An 18,165-nucleotide genomic window follows, 5' to 3' on the forward strand; every position below is an offset into this window, starting at 1 on the left:
TTTGCACTCCCACCAGCAGTGTATGAGAGTTCCCTTCTCTCCACATCCTCTCCAACACATATTGTTTTCTGTCTTGTTAATTATAGCCATTCTGACGGGCGTGAAGTGATATCTCATTGTAGTTTTGATTTGCATTTCCCTGATAGTTAGTGATTTTGAACATCTTTCCTTTTTTTTTTTTTTTTTTTTTAAAGATTTTATTTATTCAGTTTTTTCCCCCCAAAGCCCCAGTAGATAGTTGTATGTCATAGGTTCACATCCTTCTAGTTGCTGTATGTGGGACTCGGCCTCGCGTTGGACGGAGAAGTGGTGCCTCGGGGCGCTCCCGGGATCCGAACCCGGGCCGTCAGCATCAGAGCGCGCGCACTTAACCGCTAAGCCACGGAGCCGGCCCTGAACATCTTTTCATGTGTCTGTTGGCCATCTGTATATCTTCTTTGGAGAAATGTCTGTTCAGGTCTTTTGCCCATTTTTTAATTGGGTTGGTAGTTTTTTTGTTGTTGAGATGCATGAGTTCTTTATATATTTTGGAGATTAAGCCCTTATCAGATGTATGGTTTGCAAATATCTTCTCCCAATTGTTAGGTTGTCTTTTCATTTTGTTGATGGTTTCCTTTGCTGTGCAGAAGCTTTTTAGTTTGATGTAGTCCCATTTGTTTATTTTTTCTATTGTTTCTCTTGCCCGGTCAGATGTGGTGTTTGAAAAGATGTTGCTAAGACTGATGTGGAAGAGCGTACTGCCTATGTTTTCTTCTAGAAGTTTCATAGTTTCAGGTCTTACATTCAAGTCTTTAATCCATTTGGAGTTAATTTTTGTGCATGGTGTAAGGTAAGGGTCTACTTTCATTTTTGCATGTGGCTATCCAGTTTTCCCAACACCATTTGTTGAAGAGACTTTCTTTTCCCCATTGTATGTTCTTGGCTCCTTTGTCAAAGATTAGCTGTCCATAGATGTGTGGGTTTATTTCTGGGCTTTCGATTCTATTCCATTGATCTGTGTGTCTGTTTTTGTGCCAGTACCATGCTGTTTTGGTTACTATAGCTTTGTAGTATATTTTGAAATCAGGGAGTGTGATACCTCCAGCTTTGTTCTTTTTCTCAGGATTCCTTTAGCTATTCGGGTCTTTTGTTGTTCCATATAAATTTTAGGATTCTTTGTTCTATTTCTGTGAAAAATGTTGTTGGAACTTTGATAGGGATTGCATTGAATCTATAGATGGCTTTAGGAAGTATGGACATCTTAACTATGTTAATTCTTCCAATCCAAGAGCACGGAATATCTTTCCATTTCTTTGTGTCTTCTTCAATTTCTTTCAGAAATGTCTTATAGTTTTCGGTGTACAGATCTTTCACCTCTTTGGTTAAGTTTATTCCTAGGTATTTTATTCTTTTTGTTGTAATTGTAAATGGGATGGTATTCTTAATTTCTCTTTCTGCTACTTCGTTGTTAGTGTACAGAAATGCAACTGATTTTTGTATGTTGATTTTGTATCCTGCAACTTTACCATATTCGTTTATTACTTCTAAAAGTTTTCTGGTGGATTCTTTAGGGTTTTCTATATACAAAATCATGTCATCTGCAAATAGTGACAGTTTCACTTCTTCCTTTCCAATTTGGATCCCTTTTATTTCTTTCTCTTGCCTGATTGCTCTGGCTAGGACTTCCAATACTATGTTAAATAGGAGTGGTGACAGTGGGCATCCTTGTCTGGTTCCTGTTCTTAGAGGGATAGCTTTCAGTTTTTCACCATTGAGGATGATATTAGCTGTGGGTTTCTCATATATGGTCTTTATTATGTTGAGGTACTAAGTGTACAGTTTAGCAGTAAGTATATTCACATTGTTGTTCAACCAATCCCCAGAATGTTTTCATCTTGCAAAATGGAAACTATACCTATTAAACAACTCTCCCTTTAACCCCCTCCCCATCCTTGGCAAACGCCATTCTCTACTCTCTGTTACTATGAATCTGACCACTATAGATACCTCACACAAGTAGAATCATGCAGCATTTGTCTTTTTGTGACTAGCCTATTTCATTTAGCATAATGTCCTTCAAGTTCATCCATGTTGCAGCGTGTGTCAGAATTTCCTTCCTTTTTGAGGCTGGATCGTATCCCACGGTAGGTACAGACCACACTTTATCCATTCTTCCATCAACAGATACTTGTGTTACTTCTGCCTCTTGGCTATTGTGAATAATGCTGCTATGAACTTGGGTGTGCAAATATCTCTTTGAGATCTGGCTTTCAATTTTTTTGATATATGCCCAGACAAGGAATTGCTGGATCATATAGTAATTCTATTTTTAATTTTTTCAGGAGCCACTATACTGTTTTCCACAGTGGCTGCACCATTTTACAATCCCACCAACAGTGTGCCAAGGTTCCCATTTCTCCACATCCTCACCTTTACCTCTTAAGGTTCACCAAGCTCCACCTCTACTCTGCTTCCTGCATTCTCTCTGTTCTCTTTCCAAAACTCCATTTCCTAATTTATCCATAGTAGGACTGACTCAAAACCAGGTTTCAGTTTTGTACACCCAGCACCCAGTATAGGGGCTAAGACATGCGAGGCTCTCAAAAATGCTGGCAGAATGGAAGAGTTATCCTACTAGGATGCTTTGTATTTAGAACGGAACAAGATATTGAAAAAAGATCTTACTTTAAAAATAATTGAAGAAAGTGCAATTCTAGATTAAATTAGAACAAGATCAGGCCTTTTAAAATTTTCTAAAATTAATCTTAAATTTCTTTTATGGTCTATAAACTGAGATTTTAAAAACAATTTAAAGGTTTTGTTGTCCTGTTGAATATAACCTCACTTCTGGGGAGGGAAAATTTCTGACATTTATTATTATACTTAAATAACCCTTATATTCCCCTAGCTCTGTACACTTTAAATTATCATAAATTATTATTTTCTGTATGTATAAATGACTGAAAAATCCTCTCAAATAATTTGAAGCAAGTAGAAAATTGTAAGTGAATGCAATCCTTTGTTATTTTGGTCTTTGATGGTGGCTCCCTGAGTACACAGCATCAAATTACACATTGTAAAACATGCAAATGAGACGCAGCATCTGGTCCTTGACTCTAAAGGAGAACAGGGTGAATGTACAGAAGAGCTGTAAGGGTGTGCGCAAAGATAACACGAAATTATAAGTGCAAATTAACGCAGCTAAAAGATCTACGATGACCTCAGTTACAGACCTAGCTGCATATACAATCCACGTGGACATGCGTTAACAGTGCTGGGGGGTAAAGGAAGCACACTCACAGTGACTAGGTCCAGCGGTGGTTTACTCACTGATGGATTCACGGGGGCAGAAGGGCCTAAGCAGGTTCTGGAGGAGGGGAAAGCTCTGACTTGGTGGAGAAAGGGGGAGAGGCGTTTGAGAGAAGGAAGCTCGGTTGGTGGCCCAGAGCCCTCTGAGAAGAATGGAGAGCAGATGACCGTCAGGAGAGAGCCGAGTGTCGGGAGAAAGGCAGGGACTCAAGGGGGCCTGGAATGAGTGGACAGTGTTTGAGCCCGTGCGTGGGAAACTAGAGCTGCTGCATTTTCCCAAAACAGCAAGATGGGGTCAAACAACAATACTATTCCCACCTCCCCAAGGAAAATAACTAGACCAAGCTTCCTCAACACAGGGTATGTCTGATGCCAGATAAGGTCCCAACACTCGTCAGTGCAGCGGACGGTACCCGCATTCAGCTCCTCAAATGTGTAGAAGGCTGGTCATTTTACACGAACGTGGACACAGGCACATGACTGATTCAGCCTAACAAGGGGCAGTAATCTCAAGTGTGTCAGCAGTTTAACAAACTGTCGTTACTACTAGCCTGCCTACATTATCAACTCTCTCCCTCTTGCACTGCCACCGTGGGCTGACGCTCAGCATCTCTCCATCGGGTCACCCCAGCCAGACTGCCCTTGAAGAGTCACAACAGATGCTCCATGTTGCCAATAATCTAACGGTCGATTCTTGATGACACGGGGGGAAACGGCCCAAGAAAGAACCTCTTAGGGGCTTGCACTATACTCTCTGTTCTGTGTGCTCTTTTTGGAAGAAAGAAGATTGAACACTTTTTTATTTTGAAAGAATTTCAGAATAACAGAAAAGTTGCAAAAGCAGTACAGAAAGTCCCTGTATACCCTTCTGCAGCTCGCCCTAAACTTAACATCTTACACAACCTGGGCACTGTTACCAACACCAGGAAGCTAACACTGACACAATAAGACTAAGCCATCCACGGCCCTTACTGGATCTCACCAGTTTTCCCATCATGTCGTTTTCCTGACCCGGAATCCCACCCTGCAGGCAGCTGTCAGGCTTCCTCAGTCTCGACAGCCTGTGACAGCACCTACTACTTCTCTACCTCCCGCGACTTCCATGCTCTTTAGGAGGACTGTTATTGCGTACTTGTCCCTCATTTCTGGTTCACTTCTGTCTTGTCATGATCAGGCTGAGACTATGGGTTTTTGGCAAGAATACCACAGAGGCGATGTGCCCTTCTGCGTGCATCATGTCAGGAGTGCACGCTGCTGACCTTCCCCTTGGTCTGTGGCGAGGGGGGTGTCTGCCAGCTTCCCCCACTGTCAAGTCACCGTCTTCCCTTTGTAATTAGTGAATATCGTGTGGGGCGATATTCTGAGATCCGTCAAACAGCCTGTTTCTCATCACTCTTTGCCCGCTGATTTTAGTGGCCACTGATGGTTCCTGGCTGCAGCGATCATCCCTGTGACGTTTGCCTCATGGTGATTTCCATTTCCCTCGTTCCCTCTACATTTATTAATTGCAATTCTGCTAAAACAAAGAGCTGGCCCTTCTCTTCCACATACTGATATATTCAATTACGTACATCAGTATGGACTCACAGATATTTAGTCTATTCTCTGGGCTATAATCCAGTACTATCATTATTTTATTGCTCAAATTGTTCTGCGTAGACTTTTGGGAACTCCTTCAAGCTGTCTCCAGTGTCCTCTCAATAACTCTCCATCATTTTGGGGCACTTCGTTACTTTTCTGCATCACAAGGTGTTCCAGGCTGACTCTGTACTTCCCCTGTCCCAGCCTGGAATCCACCATTTCTCCAGGGAGCTCTGATTCCTCGTATTGGAGAAGGTTCGGAAACTAAGATCTGGGTCCTCCCAGCAAACAGATCAAGGAAATGTATGTTCTAATGATGGTATACTTTTGAATTTTTGTTTTCTTTAGCACGTTATTCAAAATTTGGTAGGTTAATGTAGTATTTTGTCATCCAAAAGGAATTTTTATCAGGGAAATATGAAGACAGGCATTTTTAATGTAGTTTCTTTAAATCTTAACTGTATAACAAAAGCTATAGGGACATTTGGAAACTTGATAGAACTGTCATGTGCCTGAAATCAATTCATCTTGTTCACATATTTCATTATTTACATATTGGTGTATGGTACATACTGTCTTCCCCTATCCTGAGAGGAATATAAAAAATACTTTCTCCATTTAATTCCCTAAAATTTCCACTTTTTTTTTTTTGCTTTCAAACAGTAATTTCAGTTGCCATCTGAGACTCCTAGTGGCCTCAAAGAAACCAATTTCACAGTAGAAGGACAAATAACTTTCCTTAGCAAACCCTTTTCATAGAGAATGTGCCTGTTCCACATGTGGGTGGGCTAAAGCAGTGCCCACCGTTGGGACACGATGTGGGGAGACGCGCCTCTCTGCACTCCCATCGCTCTCCCTAAACTTTACGGTGTTTCACCCATAGTGTGATCATCATGGTACTTCTTAAACTTTCAAAGAATTTTACATTTACAGAAACGTTGCAAACATAATACACAGAATTCCCTTATACCTTCCCCCAGGTCCCCTTTATACATCTTATATAACTGCTATATTTGTCAAAACTAAAAAATTAGCATTGGTACAGTACTGCTAACTTATTCAGACTTCATTCTAACTGCAGACTTCATTCAGATGACACACGTTCTTCATGGATGTTCTTTTTCTATTCCAGGATATAATCCATTGCATTCAGCTAATCAATTTTTAAAAGAAAGTTTTTAAAAATTACATTAACAGATCATTTATATGCTATTGAAATTATTTCAAAGTATAATCCCTCCCTCCTCTCCTCACTTGGGCATCCTTAATTTAGGTTCTCCTGTGTGTGACCCAGGGCCTGTCCCCATCCCTCTCACGGACACACACCTGTCCTCTTCACCCCTTGTACCTGCTGATATACAACCCTCCATGGTCACTGCCACACCAAGCTTATCCCAGTGTAAATCATCCGAGTGCGAGTATCTGCTGACTTCCTCCGAACATTCCACTCAGTTAACATTAGCACTAGTCCCTTAGGTTCACATCCAACTGCTGCTCGTGTTTCAAAGCCTCTCTAGAATTTTTTTTTTAAGTTATGCAAATTTCCCACGCTAATTTGTTATAATCAGGTGAAACTCATTTACTTATCATTTCAACCAATATTTATCAGAGGTCTACTGTTTTCCAGGCACTGTGTAGACAACATGCTCGGCACAGAATAAAATATAACAGACTCAGTTACCTTCTGATGAAGGAAACAGCCACTGGACAAGAGAATAAAGTAGTTTGAGATTGGGGCAAGTGTCACAAATGGGGAACAACTATCTCCAAGGGGAGAGAATAATGGGGGGCCGACTTCAGATGTCATGGTGGGTCAGGACTCTTGGAAGAGGCATCTTATAAACTGAGACCCTAAGAACGCAAAGGTGCGTGGAGACGGATGAGGGTGAGGTGGGCTCCATGAGGAGTAACAGCAGGGTCAGGGGTGTTAGGACTTCTATTTCTTTCTTACGTAAGAATTAAATTAATCCTTACTACTGTTTATCATAAAGATTGACAGTGGTGCCCTCATGCTCAAATCAAAAAAAGGTATTCTGAGAGAAGAGAGGGAATTCCACAACTTGGAAGGGTTGATGGCAACTTGCAAGTTTGTGGTACCACTTATAAATAACCTAAGTTTTAAAATATTTCATATTTATCTTATCTTTTTAAATTCCTATTTTAGAATGTTTTATAATACACGTACAAATGAGTACAACAGAATATGTTTCTAATTTATAGATCTAAATCTATCATCTATCTACACACACACACACAGTGGGGAAGAGCTTTGCTTAAACCTTTTATTAATCGGTAGACTACCAAAAAACCTTGAAGTCTGCCGTGGAGTATGACTACATCTCTCACTTACTCCGTCAAACCTTGTTTCCTCAACACCACCGCTTCTGAATCTCACTGCAGACAGACCTAGGATCTGTCCAGACCAGTGATTTTCACTGGCTGTGCATCAACGTGACCTGGAAGCTGGGAGAAAATCAGATTCCTGGGCTTTGTCCCCAGCAGATTCTCAATCACTCAGTCTGGGCGGGGGCTCTGACAGCTGAAACTTTGAAGAGCTCCTTACACCACTCAATGTGCTGGTAAAGGACGGCATAGGAAAGTGTTTTGTGGGCACAGATACCTGTATATTGAAATGCATATGCATCTGGGTAATCTGTATAGTTTTCTCTTTCTCTTCATATCCAAATACCCTCTCTAAAGACAAGGAAGCAAGTCTCCCTACTCAGAGTAAACCTCTGGCTTGGTGTACCAGTGCTCAGACTGTATGCACTAGATTAATACTATTCGGTGGCATTGGAAAGATAAAAATAAAAGGCTAACCTGGTCTTAAAAGCAGTAAGGAGACCATAAATGATGGATGAACAGTAATCTAAAATATCAAACACTAAATATTTGCAAAGCAATGAAATATTTCTGACCTGGAACCAGAATGGTAATGGCCGTCTGCACTGCCTTCCGGATGATACTGTCTAAGGCAAACATCCAGTGTGGCTTGATGTTATGATTCCGAAGAACTTTATTGACCTGCAGAAAGAGAGTGACATTTTTTCTACTTTAATTTTTAGTTGCAAACAACCTAGCTGATACAAGCATTTGGACGATATTCTATCAACAAAAATAACTAAGTTTTCTTCACCCTGAATTGTTAATAATTTCTTTATGTCACTGGAAAACAAATGAAAAGTTGCCATTTCAAATTAAAGTGAAAATGAGATACACTGCTTAAATGAGGCCGTCTGGTTAATGGGAATGTTGCTTCTCTGGGACTCAGAACATGCAGCTCCCACCTTTCATGACGTCTGCAGACTGGATGGTGGAGGTGGTAAAGGAGGAGAAAAGAGACCAAGGGGCTTTAAATAAAAATAAACACTGTTCTTGAATGTTATGACTCTGCCATGTGTTCTGGTGACTTGGAAAAGCAGGTAGAGGGGAAACAAGCTGTATGTGCTACCCACAGATTGGCCACAGCAAATGGCTTGTCTTCCTTCCCACAGTCATTTATACCTCTGTAAACAGGGGGATCATTTGCTAGAATATTCCAGAAAAGCTGGAATTTAAGTGTACAGTTCAGTGGCATTAAGTACATCCACACTGCAGCCATCCATCTCCAGAACTCTTTTCATCTTGCAAAACTCAGACTCTGCACCCATTAAACACTAACTCGCCACATTCTCCCCTCCCCCAGCCCTGGGCACCCACCCTTCTACCTCCTGTCTCCATGAATGGGAACTCTAGGTATCTCCTATAGGGGGAATCATACAGTGTTTATCCTTGTGTGACTGGCTTATTTCACTTAGCGTAACATGTCAGAATTTCCTTCCTTTTTAAGGGTGAATAATATTCCATTCTGTATATAAACCATGTGCATTACCATCTAAAAAATAACCTTTATCATAAGGCTAAGAGAGGCTCATTTAGATTTGGGTTAACTCCACAAACTGATGGTTGACACAGGCCTCCAAGGAAAGAGGCTATTTTCCCAACAGGGCTTTGACGAGAGGCCTTAGAGGCAGCTGGGGAGAAGGTGACTCAGACGGTGACGCAGTTGCAACCCATGCCAAAAGCTGGCGTACCCGCAGCTTATTCCTGCCCTCGGTCCCCTTCACCACACCCCCCAGCTCAGGGCGGTCGGTCTGAGAAATTCCTCACAGTAGCAGCCCCCAAGGAAGGGAACCATGGCCAGGCTCCCACTTGTTATAGAAAATCCTTTCAGAATGAGACTGTCCTGGTACCTTCATTTCCTTAAAGGGTCTGCGTGCTTATTTGACTAACGTCTGGCATATCATTGAGTAAACTAGAATACTTCCCTCAGAGTCACACACAGAGGATGGAAGACGGACCCTCTACAACCACGACATGCTCCTCACAGCTCTTCATTAAACAGGATATTACATAGGCCCACCCACTGGGCTCATTCCCATCCTGGACAGTGAGTGAGCAAGGGCAGGGGTATATTTGCGTGTTGAGTGTGTACGACCTGGGCCCGAGGCCCAGGATGATATCTAAACCACTCTCAATCTGAATTCTACTGGCCAATTTGCTTTCCAACCTCTCAACTAGAAGCCAAATGTGCAGGCAAGTACAAATTCACTCAATTATTCCATTCTATTTGCAGATGGTTGGGTTTGCCTCATTGCAGGGTAAGTGTGCCTTCGGCACTGAATATTAGTGATGGGTTTGCCAGTTGCTTTCGCTTCCCATGTCCTCAGTCAAGTCAGGAGCCCTGTCCCCGCCCACGATGCAGCACAGAGACCACGTGGCTTACACAGAGTCTCAGAGAACATCAGTGGTAGACCACGTGGCTTATAGTCTCGGAGAACATCAGTGGTGAGACCACGTGGCTTACAGAGTCTCAGAGAACATCAGTGGTAGACCACGTGGCTTATAGTCTCAGAGAACATCAGTGGTAGACCACGTGGCTTACAGAGTCTCAGAGAACATCAGTGGTAGACCACGTGGCTTATAGTCTCAGAGAACATCAGTGGTAGACCACGTGGCTTACAGAGTCTCAGAGAACATCAGTGGTAGACCACGTGGCTTATAGTCTCAGAGAACATCAGTGGTAGACCACGTGGCTTACAGAGTCTCAGAGAACATCAGTGGTAGACCACGTGGCTTACAGAGTCTCAGAGAACATCAGTGGTAGACCACGTGGCTTATAGTCTCAGAGAACATCAGTGGTAGACCACGTGGCTTACAGAGTCTCAGAGAACATCAGTGGCCACTGAAGGATTTTAATTTGGTTTTAGATCAGGGATCATTTGATGCACCAGATACAACTGTCAAGACGTCTTCCATGTAGGGGCAATAGACACATTAGGAATGAGTTAATTTGTGGAATTTAAATAAAATTTTGCAAAGTGCTTCCATATTCACACCACAGGCCTGTCAAGAACTCTTGTTTCAATCTCCTACACCTTGTAAGGGCCTTCTAGGAGTGGCTTCAGACTTTTTTGGTACAAAGTTCCACAGATAAGTCTTATTCAAGAACAACACATGGTTTTGATTCAGGCTTTTGAAAGACTGGCTTCTGGTCTGTGTTGCATAGCTACTCAACTGAGAGAGAGGAGTCCTCAGCAATCTCTCATTAGATCATGTGGACTAATTTTCATCCAGTGATGCCCCAAACTCTGAAGTATATTGCTGGCTAGGAAATAGTGACTATTTAAAACAAACATGTTTAAAATGTTCTGTATGGAAAGCAGAGAAAAATTGAAAGAAAAAAAGTTGTTTGGTTTTATTCCACAGTGACTGTTCCAGTCTGTAGGGTTACATTTTTCTCAATGACCACTAGATGGCATTTCTCAACAGATTTAGAAAGTGCTGGACCAAAGGGCGTTCTGTTGCTAAAGTCGTCAAAATAAACAGTGACCCACTACACGATTTCATAAGAACAGAGCGCAGCCACAGGAGATGTCTGTGAGTTTTGTTATTTTCCATGGTGTTTAATTTTACGTGCATCTAACTTTGAGGGTGCGAACAAACAAAACAGCAGATCTGACACTTAGAAGCCCACAGAGAGGCCACTATCTCACACGTATTTATCATCCAAAGAGAACAGAGTTCATCAAAATTATTAAACAAAGAAAAGATAACAGAACTTATGTTTTACCTATTTTTCTGACTAATTTTAGCTGGAGTCTGTGGGAAAACATTGGCAAAATGTCATACTTACAGCGTCTTGGAAACCAAAGAGAACCACTTGGACTTGACTGATGCCATGGCTGTCAAAGTCCAGCTCCAACTTCAGCTTGGACAGCGTGGTGGCGATGACCTTTCGGTCAGTGGACCTCACAAATTCTCTGAGGCTTGCGATGAGGGTTGTGATGTGCTCCCACTTTAGTATGGGTTCTTCGGTCCCCTGTGAATAAAAGCCAACAAGCCGTGAGTCCATCTGTGCTGGACACATCGGCCGCGGCCTGCCACCCTCACAAGCCCTGCTGAGAAGAGCTGGGCTTCAAAATGCCCCTGGTAGGGGAAAGACCATATCTGAACTATACGGCTCCTCCCCTCACAAGAAATAACCAGACTCTGGGAAGAAGGGCACCTGCCCCATACACTTGCCAAGAGCCATGATACAGTCAGATACGAAAAACTTTGCCCAGACAGGGACAGGCTGAGGCGACAAGATTCTTGCTGTCAGAAATTTTAATCAGGAACTAAAGAGAGACTCAGGCAGTAAGCCCTAGGATCTCTGGCTCAAGGTCTGCCCAGAGAGAGGTCGTAAGACAGGGGCAAGAGTACATCCTGTCACAAGGAAGGAAGCAGAAGCTACGGGGCGGAGAATGACGGTCGCGGGGAGAGGAGAAGTGGACACCAACAGAACTGGCACACCAAGAGGCCATCAGCCACTGAGCCAGAGGAGAGATGTGCCAACCTGGAATCGCACTCTAGTTTCAGTCTCCGGGAGGCTCGGCCTGGCACTGTGGTGGGAACTCCTCGAGTCCACCTCCCTCAGTGTTGTGTGTCCACCTACAACACATCCCCAGGACTTCAACTGCCCTTAAAACCTGTCAATTCCTTGCAACCAAAAGGGGCTTGCTTCTAACTCCACCCCGGAAACCATTCCTTACCCACCAACGAGGCAATCAGTTATAAGAATGGACCAATGGACTCATTCACATTTTAAAAATATAATACAGTATTTAAACAAATTCCCTCTCTCAAGTTGAAATTTTTTTTACTGTGTGCAAGGAACATTCCTTCCTTACAGGAAAAATAGTAGGATGTTCTTTATCCTCATTTAAGTTCAAGAAACAACGGGATTTCTATTATGCTCATTTCTGTCTCATCTTGCACATTTTGTTGCTCCATCATTAAAATTAAATTCCTCAACTGGGCTGTGAAAATTAGTTTCTACGATTCTATTAAAATAAAAGAGAAACACACCATTAAGTTCTTTCTCTCAATATATTTTCATCTGGGAGCTCCCTCTCATGTTTATGTTTTCATGAGAAAAGATTATATTGAAAAGCTTGAAAGCTGTCATTAAGGGAATATTTTAAAATCAGATGGGGAGCAATTATAAACTTTGTGTCTTTTCTTACCGTGAACTAAATTACACCCAAAGTAAAGATTCACAGGCAATATCACAATAACATGAAAACATGTTCAAGAAGAAAAATGAGAGTTATTCAGTACCTGGAAGCTTATCTTAGTGAAAAATCAGTTATGTGTTTGCCAACAGTTTCAACGGCAAACATTTTTTTGACATTAGCTTTGTTTTCACAACAGAAATCACGTTGCTTCTGGTTTTTGATGTGGTGCCCTGTCCTACAGAGGAACGCTGCTCTGGGAAATGATATTTCATCCACTTACGTCATCCTTTTTTCTGTTCTAGCTCCCATCTCTCCGTCTGCACTCAATAATGTGCCTTTATAAACGAGCAGCTAAGGTTTCCGGGGAGCCTGATTCAGCGTCAGGAGGTAGCATCTGACAGTGCGCCCTTCCTGGCACTCGTGGTACCATCTCAGATGCTTCTGCAAAGGTGGTCTCTAGTCTTTCTCCTTTAAACTTCCTTAAAAGGGATGAGTGGATTCTAGAAGAAGGCTACAGACTGAAAGGGCTTTCGTGTGCTGGCCTGAGGACCTGACCAACTTCTACATTTTGGTCTTGTTATAAAGCGTAGGCTTAAATGTAAAGATGGGTCTAGAAATATTTAATACAATGAAAAGAACTATTTCTATCTGGTTGTAGGAAGCAATTAAAGATGTTAGATAACTGTTATTATCCTGCTTGATAATGCCAACAACAACAACAACAATAGTTAACATTTGTGGAAAGACTTGCTATCATTCTCTCAGTTGCTCACGATCTTAGCTACTCCTCACAGCACCTTACAAGGGAGATACTGTCATTTCTGCTAGTTTACAGATGAGGAAATGCAGCCTCAGAGAAGTTAAACCACTTGCCCACATTTCACAGCCCTGCAGTGGTGGGCCAGGCCTCAGCAGACAAGCTGAGGCCTGACTCCCAGCTCCTCCTCACTGCACCCTCCTGCCCCCGTCGGCTGGAAGAGCCCCAGTCACCCATGTGGGGGCCCGCTCTCCCACCAGCGCAGGAGATGCTGTCCCAGGAAGGGCTCACAGCATCTCAGCGGCATGATGAGAGGCCCCTCTCTCCCACTTGACAATTCGGATTTAGTGGGTGCATCTGACCAGCAGTCTCTGGTCCCCACTGGTCACTCGTGCTGGTGCCTGAGGACGGCCTCTGGTGGCTGCTTTTACAGTTTTCCTTCATTTCTCCTTTTACAGAGATTATTCAACGTGCTTAACAAACCAGCAAGTCACAAACAATCGACTGAGAGGAACCAACTCCAAAATTTAAGACTTTCACACCATCCTGGACGTGAGTTCTCCTGCCAGGCTCTGTGCTGAGAGCTGGGACAACAACGAAGACCAAGGCAGTCCCGCCCCGATAGACCTGCACTCCAGCAGGGAGACAAAGAAAACCCCAAACAAGCAGACATTTTCTGGACAAGCACACCCTTTGGGGCTGAATACGAGATTGAGGCAATCCCTGTGTTCTACATGTTTCTCACCCAACCAGGCCTCTTACACTAGTGGCCACAGGAGAAGCCTTCACTTCTCAGCAGCTAATGGCAACTTCCTCCTGCCCCCCCCACTCCACCACGCCCCATCCCCTCCCCTGCTGTCTGTTTCTCCCAGACTTGTCACCATCTGGCAGACCAGGGAGGGGAGCATGTGGCTGTTAAGAGCACAGACCCTGGAGCCAGAGGGCTGGGTCCAAATCCCAGCTCCATCACTTAGGGCTCCACGGCCTTGGCGAGTTACTTCTTCTATGCCTCCATTTCCTCATCCACTAAATGAGGATATTAACAGTACTCCTAGAGTACTACCGTCATGAGGATGATGTGAGCAAACACACACCCAATACTAAGAACACCACTTGGCCCACAGGAAGTGTCTGCTATTATTATCATCTATTTCACACATATGATTATTCCAGTGTGTAGCTATATATTTAACTACATATGTTACTCATTTTTTACTGCTGACACCTTTCTCTTAGACTTGCAGCTTCCAGAACCATGAGAATAAATTTCTGCTGTCTAAGCCACTGAGCCCATGGTAATTTGTCATGGCAGCCAGGCAAATGAATACACCAGGGAACAAGCGTTTGACCGAGCAGCTCTGTTCTCTCTAGCCCACTATCTAGTGCACTTGTTACTGCCCCCACCCTCCGTGTGAGTGTGGCCCCAAGCACAGGAGTCTCTGTCGTACTTGGAACGCTGCCCTACAGCTCAGAGGAGCCAGTGGCAGGTGGCCTCAGGCTAAGGTCAGAATTAGCAATTCACGAGGCTCCATGCGTGTCTGTTGATTGAGTCCAGGGTGAAAAAGGCTTGTAGGGACCAACTGGAACTTCACCAACAGGAAAACTTTGCTTTTGACTTAAAGTAGCTTATGCTCAAAACTGCGGTTCTGTGTTAGGGGTCTGCCCGCCCCACCACGGCCTGGGGCGCGTCTGTTCCACCACCACGAGCACTACAGCCTCCATGTCTCCACACCTGTGACGGCTCCAGGCGGCCACGACACGTGAAAACACGCAAACGCTGGGAAACGGAGTGTCCGTGACGCGTTTACCTGAGCCAGGGACTCCATCAGGTTTCTCACAACTTTGTCTTGGTCTTCTGTCAGGATCCTGTGCAGCGTGGCCCGGCGCTCGCTGTCCTTCCTCAGCATGAAGAACCCGGAATCCTTCTCCTCAGGAGAAGGGGGGGCGCTGTGATCGTCGAAGTTTTCATCTGGAATGCTGTAACAACGCATCAGCACAATCACCATTTCCTGCACACGACGACACACCACACACTTCTGTCACCCAAAGGACGTCAGGTCTTTACCCCAAAAAGAGCGTCCGTATTCCTTTGACGTCCCTTTCTCCGCAGGACTTGGCTCTGGTTTTGAAGGAGAAGGGGTCCACCTTTAGCTCCGTGTCGGGGGAGACGGAGCCGTACTCGCTGCTGCTGCTCGTGTCCTCCACCAGGACAGGGACTGGCAGGGAGATGCTCCGGAGGTACTCTGCTGGCCAAGAGGGACGCAGATAATTAATGCCCGTAGACCCATACACGCGCAACACCTACAAAAAGAGAGCAGCGTCAGTTGTTAAAGGTCTCGTTCCAGTGGGCGGTAAAACTATGCCCCGTACAGGCATAGTTTTATGGTTATGACCATAAAGGTTATGACTGCTCCCGTGCTCAAGAAACCATGCAGGGCTTGGCGAGGCGTATCTCAGGGCCGGAAACAGGGGAGGAGGCACCAGGCCCAGCATCCAGGGTTCTGATCCTTTCATTTTTATTGTCTACCTGTTAGACTTGAGGAAGATCATTTATGGGTCTCAGCTTTCACATCTATGAAATAAAGGACCCAATTCATAATTTTTAAGCCACGTTCTTCAGAGGCTTAAGGGTCCAAGTGAGCATCTCGGGGCTGCCTTCAATGGGTGCGTGAGGATTCTGTGGTTCTAGAACACAGGTTCCAACCCTGTTTACCTATAACAAGTATGTTCTTTCAGTCAGATATCAGGGCTCTGCTTATGGATTCATATAAGAAGCGTTCTTTGCCAAACAAAGATTTTGGAAACCAATGGACTAGCTGATCTCTCGGCTCTTTCCCAATTCTCAGAGACCATGACTCTATTATAGCAAACAGGGGCTTTTATTTTATTTTGACAGAGACTGAGTTGGCACAATAGGACCTGCCTACATTTCATCAAATACTGTCATTGTTGCCAGAAACATCTTTACCAAACAAGTCAATGTCTCAGGCCAGGAAGGCAGAGCACAGAGGGATGAGTCACTGGGATGTAAAAAGGTCCAGAGAACTGGGGAGGCCTGGGTGCTGAGTGAGGAGGGACAGGAGGGTCTTGAGGGAGAGGGAAGGTCCACAATTCTAAACACGCCGCTGGGCATAGGCAGGCCAGGGCAAGAGGAGACCAGCAGTAAGAACCATAATAACCGCCTTATGAAGTGCTTGCTGTGCCAAGCATCTCATGTACGTGACCGCATTTAATCCTCACAAGACCCCATGAGCTGGCAGTCTTGACTGAACCCGCTGGACAGACGAGGTGACTGAGGGTAGGTCAACAAGCGAACCAGGTCTGACCCCAACGCCCATCCTCTTAACTCTGACTCTATAAAACCTTGAGATGCTATAATATATTAAGTGAAGTCAGACTCGAAAGCCAGAACAGAGTCCAAAATACTCTTGAATTACCCTGAGCACAGAGGGCGAGGGCCTGTGGGAAAGGAAGCCGACCCTGAGAGTTCAGCGGTCTGCACCCTCCACCTCTCGCTCCTTCTAAGGCACATGGTCACAGAGGAGACCTGTGCGCACGACTGTCAGCTTAAATTCTCTCTCCTGCCAAGTGTGTGCAGTTGAGTTCACATAACTTAAACGTGTATGTGATGGGAATCTGGCCCCTACAACAGAAACCTACCCACAGGGAAGGGATAAAACCCCCACGGATGGAGCTTCTGGATGTGGCTCCAGCTCTTCAGCGTATGTTCTCTGTTTGGTTCTCAGAACCAAATCTGTGAAGGAGGTTCTGTTACAACACAGAACGCCCGATGAAACAAATAAACTGCTGAGAGTCTCATATTTAGAAAGTGGCTCAGTTGGAATCAGAACCGACTTCTGCATAACTCCTAGGTCAGTGCTCATTTTGTGACACCAAAAACAGCCTGGCTGGGAGATTATGGACACCCAGGGGCTACCCTGTGAAAGCGCACACTGCCTTCCAGAGTCCAGGCTGCCTGCGGGGAGACGCAGGAAGGGCGGGGGACCCCTCCCCTCAGAGTTCTCCTGACTCTCAGAACTGAAGAAGGAAAACTGGAGAGGCTGTGGCCAAGAAACCCCAAGTACTGGCCTCTGCTCTGGACTGACTGGCTTTGAGGCCCCCGAGGAACCTGCAAAACCTGCCCTGGCCTGCGAACAACGCACACAAAGCTCACTATGGACAGAAAACCCCTGAACCTGTGATCAATGACTCACCCAGCTCGGGGAATTCCAAACCACGGGTATTTCTTTACTATCTCTCGAAACACATCAGTTGATCTTCCTAGAGCAGATGTACCTTCCTAGTTATAATATGCAAAGGCTGATAGTAAAAAACAAAAACACAACGACTCCTGGCCAACTAAAACCAGAGAGAACGTATGACCCCAAAGACGGCAGAGAAGGAGTCTGGCACTGAAAGTTTCCACAAGAAATCCACTAGGTGGCCAACTGGCTCTTAGATAAGAAAGCATGGACTGCACTCAAATCAAAGATTTCAAAAGTACAGTCACCATCTTGCATTTAGGGAGGAACAATTTAAGCCTCTTTCATGACAGAGAAAGGAGCAGGGTTTCTGAAGGAGCTAGCCCATCCAGGCTCGCAGCTGCACACATCCATCCTTAGCACCCAGGAGCCCCCGTGTAAGCAAGGAGCAGAGGGTGAGGTCATCTGCTGGGCAATCTAGAGCTCATCACACGATGCACCGCGCTTCAGCTCGATGGGCAAAATGAAAACAAACTCACCGTTTGATCCCACTGAAAGAGCTGTGGGGAGAAAAGCAAACAGCAACATAAGCTGGGTTTGTTGTTAAAATGAGAAATCAACAAAAAGGGAACGCCTGAAACAGGATCAACGTCCTTTCCAAACATTCAGTCTGCCCATCCTCATCCCACATAAACACCAAACACACCAACAACAAATGGACCACACTTGTTTTTTCTTTCTGAAAGGAGTTATGGGAATTATTGCAAAAAGACATTTATATGTTTACACTGCTGTTTTA

At 44.4% G+C, this 18,165-nt stretch overlaps 1 protein-coding gene across 2 annotated transcripts in view; it reads right to left on the minus strand.

The window, feature by feature from the left end:
* MAP3K5 (mitogen-activated protein kinase kinase kinase 5) overlaps positions 1–18,165 on the minus strand; it is a 191,914-nt gene that overhangs the window by 11,681 nt on the left and 162,068 nt on the right. For both annotated transcript variants that reach the window (XM_087444167.1, XM_087444166.1), the window contains 5 exons: positions 17,906–17,926; positions 15,230–15,407; positions 14,973–15,141; positions 11,045–11,230; positions 7,788–7,893 (listed from right to left, as the gene is read on the minus strand). In XM_087444167.1, coding sequence (XP_087300293.1) covers positions 7,788–7,893; positions 11,045–11,230; positions 14,973–15,141; positions 15,230–15,407; positions 17,906–17,926 — 660 coding nt within the window. The remainder of the gene's footprint in view (positions 1–7,787; positions 7,894–11,044; positions 11,231–14,972; positions 15,142–15,229; positions 15,408–17,905; positions 17,927–18,165) is intronic.

This window comes from Ceratotherium simum, chromosome 19 (assembly GCF_057802395.1).
Source record: "Ceratotherium simum simum isolate JZ-2026a chromosome 19, ASM5780239v1, whole genome shotgun sequence".
NCBI lineage: Eukaryota > Metazoa > Chordata > Mammalia > Perissodactyla > Rhinocerotidae > Ceratotherium > Ceratotherium simum.